Consider the following 14,261-nt stretch of genomic DNA (forward strand, 5'->3'; position numbering starts at 1 on the left):
CCCTCCCCCCCTCCCCTCCCCTTAACTCAAAAAACAAGAATGTACTATTCATTCCCACCGAGTGTTCACAGTATTGTTAAAATTGCTATTAATCTACATAATCTATTGTGGCCTTGCTTAGACATGTTTTAATAGTTTTAATCATTTACAGCATTTTCAGAGCTCAAATCCGAAGTTTGGTAATCAGAGCTAATGCTTCTTAACACTAATACAATTTATGGTCCTCAATTCAGATGGGGACAGGGAAGAACCAGTTGCAGTTAGGGTCAGTTCAGCCAAAAACGTGGCAAAACCGACATTGTACATGTAGGATTCGTGCCCTGTGTCCGACAGCCAAGCACAGGGCTACAGCCATAACCTACAGACCTAAGACTCCCAAGCAAGAACAAGTATTTACAAACATATCAGCTGGAAAAGGAGTTGGCACAGTCCATTGACAAAATAGTAACCACAAGAGATGCATGTTTGTACAGCATATTCACATATACAACAAGACAGGAAAATATGCTTATTTTCCCTTTCAACCGAGGAGCTAACATAAATTTAAGAAAGAAACAAATGAAACCAGGCAAGGCAGCCCACTGAAGGCCAGTCTCAATGATAATTTTCCAGTTTGCGTAACCGCAGGGGATTGGAGGGCAAGGCCTGGGCGCTGGGAGTGGAGGGCTCTTGCTCTGGAGGGCAGAAGAGTACTCGGCCTCTGTGATTGAACAGGTAGAATGACGGGTGATTTCTCAATGTGTCAAATGTCCTGTTAGAGCAAAACAGACACAAGAGAGCTCATAATGTATCAAAGGGAACAGCATATGTCTGATATAGCCAGGTGTTACTTTATGATCTCAGAAAAAAACATTTGCTTACTTGTTTTTGAGCTCTGAAGAAGCATCCATGTCTTTGAATTCGCCTGAGATGTTAACTATGCCGTAACACGTGATCACAAACGATAACAAAGTCTGTAACACTATCTGAAAACACAACACAAGAGAAACTGTATCGAGGAACACTAATGCATGTGATTCAATATGATTAGAGTCTTGTATTTGATTGCAACTCACATCTATAGGTAATGTTTCGTTCTCTTTTTCTGTCAGTCGCATGTAGGATCGGTCTGGAAAAAGAAAAGAAAATGTCTTTTTTTGGATGTACGAGAGGCATTAAATCATTCCCAAAGTGTCAGTTACATGTACTTACTATAGTGATATTAGTAAATTATGCATCATTTCAAGTTTCTAATCCTAAACCAAACACTAACCTTAACCCTATAGCAAGTAAATGTAGTCAATTCATATAGCACACACACACACACACACACACACACACACACACACACACACACACACACACACACAAAGAAACACAATAAGACCACCCTTGCAAATTAAAAGTTCTTATATTAAAGTGCACAGCACACACACACACACACACACACACACACACACACACACACACACACACACACACAAAGAAGCACAATAAGACCACCCTTGCAAATTAAAAGTTCTTATATTAAAGTGCACAGCTTCTTGACATTTGCATGTTTGCTCAGGTTTCTAATTCTATATGCTTAGAATATAATGCTAAGCTTTTTCAAGTGATGGTATATGCAAAAAATAAGGCTACTGCTAACCGTTTGCATCTTGTTATGGGAAGCCTGAGTTGATTCCGTGGATCGGTTCTTATGAACAGTTTGTGTCAAAGAATCTGTTAACTTCATCATAATCACATCAACCGAACTTTGCATTATATGCCAAACATATAGAATTAGAAACCTGAGCAAACATGCAAATGTCAAAACAGATTATTTGGTCCCTGACATCCCAGCCACATTAGGCACATATTGCTTTTTAGTATGATTTTTGATTATGTTTTATTATTTAAGGGTATTTATTGTAATTTCATGCGTGTCAGTTCAGTTTGTGGGGGGAAAAAAATTATAACATTAGTTTAGTCCTCAGGCTGGTTTTTGCTTATCACATTATAAAGTTTGGTGTTTTTATGCAAAACAAAGAAGATGAAGTTCTGTAGAATAATATTTTGCTTAGAGGTAAGTTTTATTTAGACAAATGTATAATTTTTAAAGTTGCTCCAAATTTTGTTGCATTTAATTTTGGAAATTTGAAAAATCCTTAAATTTGCTTTTATTTAATTTTTTATGTATTTTATAAATATGGTAGCTTTGCGGTAAAGCATGCCAGTGGCTCAACCAACAGTGAGCTTTGCATCCAAATGCAAGAAATACCATTATATTGGTCTTGTCAACAAAATTTTTCATTAAAGTATCTGAATATATATATATATATATATATATATAAATAAAAGCAGAATACAAAAAAGATAGGCGTATTTAAAATTAACTACACATAATTACTTAATTTTAAATATATTTTAATGCATTAATGGATTAATTGTGTTTAACAATGATAATGCCCGTTTGTTATTTGAGAAGAATTAATAAAGGATTTTAAACAATGAATTTGTCGGTTGTCCGTTCAGTACGAGTCAGTGGGCCTCATTTATCAATCTAACGTAGAAACGAGCGCATATCGGTGCGCACAAATCAACTTATGACGGAGTTCACGTGCGATTCATGAAACATTCGTATGCCGCCAATCTTATCGTACGAATGATCGCACATTGATAAAAGTGGCGGCAGAAAACAATCGTCATTTGAATATCACGCCCCTAAAAACACCCTGGCTTAGAAGCCTTGCCCCTAGAGTTTACGACACTGAGATATACGCCATATCGGAATTCCCGAAATTACGAGATTCCAACTTGTAAAAAGCATTCACGTCCTCGTAGAACTCGTAATTACAACTTGTGAACTGGGAGTTTTCTGAGAGCTTCGACTTGTACCCTGTTACTGCAGTACCACCTGACCACCGCAGGCTCTGTTTAGGCCACTGATAGTGTTGCCATAGAAAAGCATAATTCTGAGTCCGAGGACGTGAACAGCTCCGAGAACATCATGTGCTGTCATCTCGAAATTACGGTAATTAACATATGGGAACGCAGTATAATCTCATGAAAGCGAAATTGATCTTACTCCAAAAACACCCGTTAACCTTGTAATTGCAAACAATTAGGCTACATTAATTTATGTAATTTATATGTATATTAAAATGATGCATCTAACATCACTCGTAGACGGCAGCGCAATCTTGCTAACCTGCGTCCTTTCTGTACATCTTCTACTGCACCTCTTTCTTTTTCTGTGGGTCTCTGGAATTGTCAGTCAGCTGTCAACAAAGCTGACTTCATTTCTGCTTTTTCTTTGCAATCTACACTCAGCATCTTGGTCTTGACTGAGACCTGGATTCGTCCAGAAGACTCAGCAACCCCAGCTGCTCTGTCTAACAACTTCTCTTTCTCTCTCACCCCTCGTCAGGTTGGGAGGGGTGGGGGCACTGGTCTGCTCATTTCAATATCATGCAATTACTGTAACAGCTAATATAAAACTCCATGTTGTGGTAATTTACCGGCCTCCTGGGCAACTGGGCACCATCCTAGAAGAGCTGGATGGTCTGCTGTCCTCATTCCCAGAGGATAGCAGCTCACTTTTAGGTTTTGGCGACTTGAACATTCATCTGGACAAGCCTTATGCTGCAGACTTCCATTCACTCCTAGCTTTATTTGATTTCAAATGTCTTACCACTATAAGCACTCACAAATCAGGCAACCAACTTGACTTAATTTGCACATGCAACTGTACTGCAGACAACATTTTGGTAAAACCCCTACACATCTCTGATAATGCAGCAACTGACACTTTATGCTCTACTTTAACTTCTGGTCTAGACAATATATGTTCTCTCTCCTCCAGGCCAGAACGGGCTGCCCCTTCTAACCCCTGGTTATCCGATGTTCTTTGTGAGTATCGGTCCAAACTCAGGGCAGCAGAGAGAAAATGGCGCAAATCAAAAGATTTGCCTGAGTATGTATCAGTCTTTGCTTTCATCTTTCTCTGCTCAAGTCCATACTGCCAAATCGTCATATTTTCACAACAAGATCAACAGCGCTACAGACACACGTAACCTTCAAAACATTCAATTCTCTACTCTGTCCCCCTCCACCACTTCTATAACAGCTGATGATTTCAGACAAAACTAGAACAATCAGTAGTCAGTTCTCAGCTCCACAGACACACAAACTCAAACCAACCGCATCATGCCTAAAACTTCCCCCTTCTCCTTCTGTCCCCTCACTGAGGCAGAAGTATCCAAACTTCTCCTTTCCAGCCATCCTACAACATGCCCACTAGACCCAATCACCTCACACCTTCTCCAAGCAATCTCCCCTGCACTTTTACCACCACTCACACATCATCAACACATCTCTTCTCACAGGCACGTTACCCACTGCATTCAAGCAGGCTCGGGTAACCCCACTGCTCAAAAAACCTACATTAAACACTTCACTTACAGATAGCTACAGACCCGTCTCTCTCCTTCCTTTCATAGAAAAAAAAAAAACACTTGAACGAGTTGTTTTTAACCAGGTATCATTATTTCTTACACAGAACAACCAACTGGATCCTAACATATGGGAACGCAGTATAATCTCATGAAAGCGAAATTGATCTTACTCCAAAAACACCCGTTAACCTTGTAATTGCAAACAATTAGGCTACATTAATTTATGTAATTTATATGTATATTAAAATGATGCATCTAACATCACTCGTAGACGGCAGCGCAATCTTGCTAACCTGCGTCCTTTCTGTACATCTTCTACTGCACCTCTTTCTTTTTCTGTGGGTCTCTGGAATTGTCAGTCAGCTGTCAACAAAGCTGACTTCATTTCTGCTTTTTCTTTGCAATCTACACTCAGCATCTTGGTCTTGACTGAGACCTGGATTCGTCCAGAAGACTCAGCAACCCCAGCTGCTCTGTCTAACAACTTCTCTTTCTCTCTCACCCCTCGTCAGGTTGGGAGGGGTGGGGGCACTGGTCTGCTCATTTCAATATCATGCAATTACTGTAACAGCTAATATAAAACTCCATGTTGTGGTAATTTACCGGCCTCCTGGGCAACTGGGCACCATCCTAGAAGAGCTGGATGGTCTGCTGTCCTCATTCCCAGAGGATAGCAGCTCACTTTTAGGTTTTGGCGACTTGAACATTCATCTGGACAAGCCTTATGCTGCAGACTTCCATTCACTCCTAGCTTTATTTGATTTCAAATGTCTTACCACTATAAGCACTCACAAATCAGGCAACCAACTTGACTTAATTTGCACATGCAACTGTACTGCAGACAACATTTTGGTAAAACCCCTACACATCTCTGATAATGCAGCAACTGACACTTTATGCTCTACTTTAACTTCTGGTCTAGACAATATATGTTCTCTCTCCTCCAGGCCAGAACGGGCTGCCCCTTCTAACCCCTGGTTATCCGATGTTCTTTGTGAGTATCGGTCCAAACTCAGGGCAGCAGAGAGAAAATGGCGCAAATCAAAAGATTTGCCTGAGTATGTATCAGTCTTTGCTTTCATCTTTCTCTGCTCAAGTCCATACTGCCAAATCGTCATATTTTCACAACAAGATCAACAGCGCTACAGACACACGTAACCTTCAAAACATTCAATTCTCTACTCTGTCCCCCTCCACCACTTCTATAACAGCTGATGATTTCAGACAAAACTAGAACAATCAGTAGTCAGTTCTCAGCTCCACAGACACACAAACTCAAACCAACCGCATCATGCCTAAAACTTCCCCCTTCTCCTTCTGTCCCCTCACTGAGGCAGAAGTATCCAAACTTCTCCTTTCCAGCCATCCTACAACATGCCCACTAGACCCAATCACCTCACACCTTCTCCAAGCAATCTCCCCTGCACTTTTACCACCACTCACACATCATCAACACATCTCTTCTCACAGGCACGTTACCCACTGCATTCAAGCAGGCTCGGGTAACCCCACTGCTCAAAAAACCTACATTAAACACTTCACTTACAGATAGCTACAGACCCGTCTCTCTCCTTCCTTTCATAGAAAAAAAAAAACCACTTGAACGAGTTGTTTTTAACCAGGTATCATTATTTCTTACACAGAACAACCAACTGGATCCTAACCAGTCAGGCTTCAGGAGTGGCCATGCAACTGAGACTGCGCTACTGTCAGTCACTAAAGCCCTGCGGATTGCAAAAGCTGATTTCAAATCATCGGTTCTTATTTTGCTGGATCTATCTGATGCTTTTGACACGGTGAATCATCAGCTCCTCTTGTCCACCCTCTCCTCATCACAGGGATTCCACTTCACTGGTTTGAATCCTATCTCACTGGTAGGTCTTTCAGGGTGGCCTGGGGTGGGGATTTATCCAAAGCACATCAACTGGTCACTGGGGTTCCTCAGGGATCAGTTCTTGGACCCCTACTCTTTTCCATATACACTACATCACTGGGACCCATCATACAGGTACATGGTTTCTCCTACCATTGCTATGATGACACACAGCTCTATCTCTCATTTCAACCAGATGATCTAGCGGTAGCTGCACGGACCTCAGGCTGCCTGGTGGACATCTCGTCATGGATGAACATCACCTACAGCTCAACCTGGCAAAGACTGAGCTTCTTGTCTTCCCGGCCACTCCAAATCTACAGCAAGACTTCACCGTCCAGTTAGATTCATCAACAATTCCCTCATCAAGTTTGGTCAGATATCTTGGTGTAATCTTTGATGACCAGCTGACTTTCAAAGACTACATTGCAAAAACTGCTAGATCTTGCAGGTTTTCATTGCACATCAGAAAGATCAGGCCCTTCTTAACGGAGCATGCTGCACAACTTCTTGTCCAGGCCCTTGTCATTTCTAGGCTGGACTACTGCAATGCTCTTCTGGCTGGGCTTTCATCATGCACAGTCAAACCTTTACAAATGATTCAGAATGCAGCGGCACGACTGGTCTTTAACAAGCCCAAAAGAGCCCACGTCACACCTCTATTTATCTTCCTGCACTGGCTGCTGGTTAAGGCTCGCATCAAGTTCAAGACACTGATGCTTGCATATACAACAGAAAAAGGCTGAGCACCCGCCTACTTCCACTCACTCTTACGAATCTACATTCCCGCCAGAAGTCTGAGATTCGCTAGTGAGCGACACCTTGTGGTACCATCACAAAAAGACAAAAAATCACTTTCCAGAACATTTTCATTTACCGTCCCTGCCGGTGGAATGATCTTCCAACCTCTATGCTGATTTCCTGAAATTTTTCCAAGCGACAGCTGAAAACTCACCTCTTTTGTCACTATCTGACTACATCCTAAAAAAAATTAAAAAAAGATTTTTTTTTTCTTTTTCCCTTTTCTTTTATCTTTCTCTGTCTAGCATGTACTTATTTGAACAATGCTTGAAACTTGGTATGACAAGCACTTCCTGTGTCTATTTGCCTCTTTAAGATGAATCGCTTGATGTATTCCCCAATTGTAAGTCACTTTGGATAAAAGCGTCTCCTAAATGAATAAATGGAAATGGAAAATACTGGTAAATATAAACAGCCTATTTAGTTCCCCTCACTCTACAACAAATATTTTAAATTGAACGGTATTCAGAAGAGAACAAATTTTAAAATAAGTAGTTATGAAATTATATATTAAACTATAAAATAAAACACAAATTAGGCTATAGAGGCATTCATTATAAACAGTCAAGCAAAACTGAAACGGCACTGGGCTCACGAGCCTGTCTCGTACCACAAGAATCCAAATGTTTCCATTTTTGCCATATTTGTAACATTTGTTTGCATACTATTATTCATTATGTAGCCTAAACATGGCTTTATACTTCACTCATGTTCTAATATCCATGTAAAATCCTTCACATGCGCAAAAATGTTTGTTTGGGCGCTGCACGCTGATTTTACAGCGGACCTTTTAAAAAACAGTGTAACTTATGTTTGGTTGACTGCATTTTAGTTTGATGATGAATGGCTGAAATGTCAGGCAATGGTAGAACTAATGTTGTTTGTGTGTGCGTGAGGCGCCTGTGCGATCAGATGGATTAAATCAAATAAAGATATAAAGAAAAGAAATTAAATTTAATAAGAGTGTCACAAAAATGAGCATAGCCTATACTTGTTGCACAGTGTTTTTTTCCCCTTTTGTTAATCTCTTAATTATATTATAGCCTATTATATGCGTGATCCTTTTTTATTTTATTCCTTTTATAGACTTTCTGTTTTTCTCCTTTTACAGAAGCTCTGCAGGTGCATCATGTGACAATTGAATCCTCATGGTCTTATTTATGCTGCTATTTGCACATATAAAGCTAAAGCCCTGTATAAAACCCCAAAAAAGACATTCTAATCTTACTGGTTAACGATCGACTAATGAACTTCGTTTGACGGTCAGGAAAATAAAAATGAACAAAATGCTGTCATTCTACAATTCTCCACCGTATTTACTATGCTGCGCGCAGGTTCAGGTAACTCAAAAACTTGCGTACACGAACCGAGACCAGACGTGAGATTTGATCGTAGCCACAGCTCACGTCCATATTGATAAATTCCAAGTTTTGTGTTAAAGGGGTCATATGATGCGATTTCAAGTTTTCCTTTCTCTTTGGAGTGTTACAAGCTGATTGTGCATAGATAAGATCCCTGAAGTTGCAAAGACTAAAGTCTCAAAACCAAAGAGATATAAGACTCTGCCACGCCCCCCTAAAACGGCTCGTTCTAACACGCCCCCACATATCTACCTCACTATGTGGAAATATTTGCATAATGCCGCCCAAATGTTCACGCAAAGAAAGGCGGCGTGGTTTCAGTAACCGCAGTTAGTGTTGAAGCAGCATGTCAGGGAGACGCTGTGTGATAATGTACAGCATTTAAAAAATAATGTGTTTTTTGAACATTAAAGCATGTCAACATTCTGTTACACCAAATACACAAAATAATGATAATATTTTTTTAAAAAAGCATCATATGACCCCTTTAAAACCAAGCGGCAACCTTCCGGTCTCACTCTGAAACCAACAAGGAAGTGACTAAAACTTAAATTCATCGAAATCAATCCAGCTAGAGGCTGGCTCCAAAAGGGAGTCAGTCCCATAGACTCCCCATGTTAAAATGCCCAACTTTACAGCAGAAAAAAATATGTTTACAGCCTGGTACAAAAACTGGTTTTGGTCTATATAGCTAATTTTGCCCTTCATGACAACTGTGAGGAGGGGTGAATTTTTTTATAACTCGTCCATTTAAATTATACTAAGCCTTAAAGGTCTGCATAATTAAGGGCGTGGCCACTTGAGTGACAGGTGGATTGCCGCTTCGGTCACCACCGTCGAGCTAGGTGGGCGTGGTTTCAGCAACCAGCTCCCGCCTCTTTGCCCATTTTCGATTATCCGGGAGTGGGGCGCTGCCAAGATGGCGACGGCCGGCTCCGCCTACTTTAGGCTTCAAAAACGCTCTTCGGAAACCTACGGGTGACGTCACGGACACTACGTCCATGGTTTTATACAGTCTACGGTTAAAACGACCGTACGCCCAATTTTCTGTCGTACGTTCGTTTCATAAATGAGGCCCAGTATGTTCAGAAGAGACGATTCTCGGTTCAGTGAGTCGAAAACCGCGGGATCGATTCAGTCGAACCTGTTACAGAATCGTTAAGGGGTGCGTTTCCCAAAAGCAACTATGGTCGCAAGTTCCGTCGTTACCAACAGATTTCAATGGAACTAACTACAATAGTTAGCTAACGATGCTTTTGGGAAACGCACCCCAGAGCGATTACTGAACGAATGTTGTTCAGAGAAAAGATCCGACCCAAACGAGCGAAACGGACATATATAGCGGATCAATTTGTTTATTTTTCTAACGTTACTCTATTTGCTTGGCTACCAGCTATTTTTCATTACATCATAATTTAGTTACTTGTTAAGGGTTACTCAATACACTGTCTTTGGAGAAAGTTTGAATACATAATGTTTACGGAGTAGAGAATTACTACTAAAATACCAAGCACACTGCGTTACATAAACGCCACGATAAAACTCCACACACATCACACAAACAATGATCCTTCATAAGTCTCAGTCACACTGACATGATCAGTGATTCATGGTAGAAAACAACTTCTTAACCGTGTATGGTGCTGTTACAACGACGGTGTCTCAAAACCTGGTGACCTGCCTACCTATATAGCATTTCAGAACAGAATATAATGCTCGAAAGCTCTCCAAAATGCTGTCTAGATAGTTAGCTCACCGAGGTTTGAGTGCTACTGAAGCTGTCATGCACACCGAGCTCCGCAGAGAGGCCGCACTCACTGGACCACAATCAGCTACAGCTTACTGAACAACAGCGTGTCTGTCCGTTACCTCCCGCTCCTGGAGCTACAATACTTACGCTGCGCCGCGGAAAAAGCTGCGTGCGCCAAAGCGAAAAGGCCCACACCGACAACACCTTTCCAGAAGGACGAGGCCATTTTCACTCGAGCACAACCGATCTAGCCACTGCTGAAGCGCGTGAAGCACACTTCAATGAACGCTGCGTCACCACCGCCGCACTAATCGCACTTCCGGTTGCCAACTGCCACTTTAAACATGCATTTAAAGAGACATAGCGAATATCAGAATATAACACTATCTTGTTGTGCCTTTTTTATGATTCCCCTTTAAAATGACTACATTGTATTAATTGATCTATTTATTAATTTGCTTAATTTTCGATTATTATTATTATTATATATTTTCTTTCTTTTACATTTTTACTTTCGTGTTTATTTATTTATTTTTATTCAATGCTCTGAACAACAACACAGAAAGGCATTCATAACTGGGAGATTTACATATTACGACTGAGATTACACTCAATTTTCATTCACACTGTACACCATATCACAAAATAAATTTACAATAAAATTAAATAAAAATATTGGGGAGAAAAAAATATAGAGACAAAGAAAAAGTAGGGGAGTAGGAGGCTCTATGAAACCAAAAGTATACAAATACCATGCTTTGGGACTTTTCATCCCTCTTAACGTCTCCATATTACAAATTCCTCTTTAAAAAAACACTCATCGTGGGGGAGTTTTGAAAAATTTACATTTATGAATGCAAAATTTCAGCAAAAGTAACAAATTATTTATTACATAAGATATCTTTTTATCCTGAAAGAACAAACCAAACTACTGTAAATGTAAAATGTACATTTACAAGCGAATGTAAAAGAACAGAAACATATTTACAGAAATAATGTGAACAGTGAGGTGAATTTTAGCACAAAAGTCTCCACAATAAAATATTCAATTAATTTGAACAAAAATCTATCTATCTATCTATCTATCTATCTATCTATCTATCTATCTATCTATCTATCTATCTATCTCTCTATCTATCTATCTATCTATCTATCTATCTATCTATCTATCTATCTGTCTATCTATCTATCTCTCTATCTCTCTATCTCTCTATCTCTCTATCTATCTATCTATCTCTCTATCTCTCTATCTATCTATCTCTCTATCTCTCTATCTCTCTATCTATCTATCTATCTATCTCTCTATCTCTCTATCTATCTATCTATCTATCTCTCTATCTATCTATCTATCTATCTATCTATCTATCTGTCTGTATGACTATCTATCTGTATGACTATGGAGGACGAAACCTGCAAAAACAATAAATAAATACACAAATAAATAAATGTGTGCATAAATACACGTATTCTTGTTTAAATACATAAATAAATAATTATACATGTGATGAAAGTAGGCAAATAAATAATATAAATTGGTGGGCAAATGGAAAATGTTTAAGGAAATGCTAAACTCATCCTAACTATTTTCCTTTGATCACTCATTTATTTCTGAATGTAGTTCCACATTTTTTTTTTCCTCTGCGCAACATGCTAATGAGAGGGTGTCAATTATGCAAGAGTAGGCGGATCGTAAACATACTTTTGTCGCCTGTATTTCTGTTCTGATATCTAATGGGAAAAAACTGTCTGTTCCTCGATTAAAGCACTTCATACCAGTCATCTCACGATGACCAAGTCCATGGTTGACACCCTCTCATTAGCATGTTGTGCAGAGGAAAAATAAATGTGGAACTACATTCAGAAATAAATGAGTGATCAAAGGAAAATAAATAGGATGAGTTTAGCATTTCCTTAAACATTTTCCATTTGTCCACCAATTTATTTGATTTATTTGCCTACTTTAATCACATGTTTAATTATTTCTATATGTATTTAAACAAGAATTTGTGTATTTATACAGACGTTGATTGATTTATTTGCATATTTATTTATTTATTGTTTTTGCAGGTTTGGTCCTCCATACATGACTACTGCTGAACAGGAAATCAACTATATAATGTAACGATGAAATACTGGCTGTTTTTAAATATATCTGTGACAAATACATCACAAATGTTCTCCCTCACTAACACCTGAATTTGACCTGTTTCAGACAGTTTAGAAAAATGTGGAGTGAAATATGAGGGTTTTACAGCAAAACAACAACACAACAAGTGAGTGCGTGGGGATTTGAACTTGTCATGATAAAAGATTAATTACATCATAATATTACTTAATAATAGGCTATATATGCCAATGTTCGACAAAGAGGATGCAGAATAAATGCACACATCGACAGTTATGCGCAGCGCCGGCCCGTCATGAGCTGCACGAACACGCGCGTGGTCACGTGACGTCACGCGCAGTGGGCGGGGCGTCGCTGGGAATCAGGAACAATCTGCTAATGCTCCTGCCTGTGTTCAGCGATCCCGAGCATATGCATTCCTCTTCTTATATCTTTCCACCTAAAAGAAATGCCAGCATGGACTCTACATGTAAGATCAACGCCGCGATGAGTATTTGGAGAAGACTGTCTCTGTTTGTTTTGGCGAGCTCCCTCTGCTTGTGCCTGTGCCGAGCTGAAGACAGTGCGATGGAGAACATCGTGACAGAGAAGAAAGCTGAAGAAAGCCACAGACAAGACAGTGCCGACCTGCTGGTCTTTATCCTGCTCCTCACCCTGACAATCTTGACCATATGGTTGTTCAAACACCGCCGCTGCAGGTTTCTGCACGAGACGGGGCTGGCTATGATATATGGTGAGGATAGGCGTGATCAGAGATCATTTGCCTCTGTGATCGCACATATGAACTGTGTAGTCAGCTGCATGCTTATCGCAGTAAAGTTACAAATGCATGGGATCTGTTAATGAAAGTACGCCATGCATGATCATGACTGTTGAAAGGCCAGTGTGGGAGAACAGGGCCTGTCCAGCAGGAGTTCATCTGCCTCACTGCTTCTCCTGCACGTGCTGGGCTGTTTCAAAACACAGACAAGATTTTAAAAGCTTTGCTGTTGTTGTCATCTCTCTTTTAAGGCCTTAAGTTAAGGAAACCCTTTTTAATTGTAACGGGATTTATACTGAGTTTTCTTAACTTAAGAGTTATTTGCAATTAGTTACAACTGAAAATACTCGTGTCTATGAAGCATATCTCAGTTAGGTTATTCAGGAGCTCATGTACACAAGTGTTATTGTACTATTTTTTTTTATATGTATATTGTTTATATATTGTAGTTTTATTTATATTTGAGTGAAATTTATTTATTTATTGCTTATGTTTTTTAAAATAATTTTTCTAGTTTTTTTCTTCAATATTACTATTTTGGTTTGATTTATTTTTACTTGAGAATTATTTTTATTCCAGGGTTTTTATTCATTTTCAGTTAGTAATTTTAGTGCATAAATTTAAACCGTTTCTAATTTTCCTTTACATTTTTTTTAATCTAATATTTTTTTTATTTTATGTTATTGCAGCTTTATTTCAGTTAACAAAAAGTATATTATCAGCTAATAAAAGTAGAGTGGGGGTTCAATCTTCAACTGGCTGGCAGGAGCTGCCACTGACAGGTCATGTGACCTGCCAGTGGCTGGTGGCAGCTGCCAGTCTGATTCTGGCAGCTGCCAGTCTCCATATTACAAATTCCTCTTTAAAAAACACTCATCGTGGGGGAGTTTTGAAAAATTTACATTTATGAATGCAAAATTTCAGCAAAAGTAACAAATTATTTATTACATAAGATATCTTTTTATCCTGAAAGAACAAACCAAACTACTGTAAATGTAAAATTTACATTTACAAGCGAATGTAAAAGAACAGAAACATATTTACAGAAATAATGTGAACAGTGAGGTGAATTTTAGCACAAAAGTCTCCACAATAAAATATTAAATTAATTTGAACAAAAATCTATCTATCTATCAGTCTGATTCTGGCAGCTGCCAGTGGCTGGTGGCAGCTGCC

At 39.3% G+C, this 14,261-nt stretch overlaps 2 protein-coding genes across 3 annotated transcripts in view; one reads left to right on the top strand and one right to left on the bottom strand.

Annotated features, from left to right (window-relative positions):
- Positions 1-149: 149 nt before the first annotated feature.
- LOC107601125 (membrane magnesium transporter 1-like) lies at positions 150-10,527 on the bottom strand. Its single transcript, XM_016293160.1, has 4 exons — positions 10,348-10,527; positions 1,056-1,108; positions 862-965; positions 150-751 (listed from the first exon to the last, which is right to left on the bottom strand). The coding sequence occupies exons 1-4, from the start codon at positions 10,424-10,426 to the stop codon at positions 595-597; spliced, it is 393 nt and encodes a 130-aa protein (XP_016148646.1). The 5' UTR covers positions 10,427-10,527; the 3' UTR covers positions 150-594.
- A 2,106-nt stretch (positions 10,528-12,633) lies between these two features.
- The window catches only part of LOC107601126 (sodium/hydrogen exchanger 6-like), a 16,084-nt gene continuing 14,456 nt past the window's right edge, over positions 12,634-14,261 (top strand). The window contains exon 1 of one of the 2 annotated variants that reach the window (XM_016293162.1): positions 12,634-13,058. In XM_016293162.1, the coding sequence (XP_016148648.1) occupies positions 12,704-13,058 (355 nt within the window). In that variant the 5' untranslated portion in view covers positions 12,634-12,703. The remainder of the gene's footprint in view (positions 13,059-14,261) is intronic. The other variant, XM_016293163.1, reaches the window with a different exon arrangement.

The sequence above is a fragment of the Sinocyclocheilus grahami genome, unplaced genomic scaffold, assembly GCF_001515645.1.
Source record: "Sinocyclocheilus grahami isolate Dianchi unplaced genomic scaffold, SAMN03320097.WGS_v1.1 scaffold299.1, whole genome shotgun sequence".
Taxonomy (NCBI): Eukaryota; Metazoa; Chordata; class Actinopteri; order Cypriniformes; family Cyprinidae; genus Sinocyclocheilus; species Sinocyclocheilus grahami.

Bases quoted from the DNA above. Each gene is read 5' to 3' on its own strand.
- LOC107601125 (XM_016293160.1), bottom strand. From the start codon at position 10,426: ATGGCCTCGTCCTTCTGGAAAGGTGTTGTCGGTGTGGGCCTTTTCGCT. The intron at 1,109-10,347 runs GTAAGTATTGTA...TTCTTTTTCCAG, and splicing joins AGCTTTTTCCGCGGCGCAGC to ACCGATCCTACATGCGACTG. The intron at 752-861 runs GTAAGCAAATGT...TTGCTCTAACAG, and splicing joins TCTTCAGAGCTCAAAAACAA to GACATTTGACACATTGAGAA.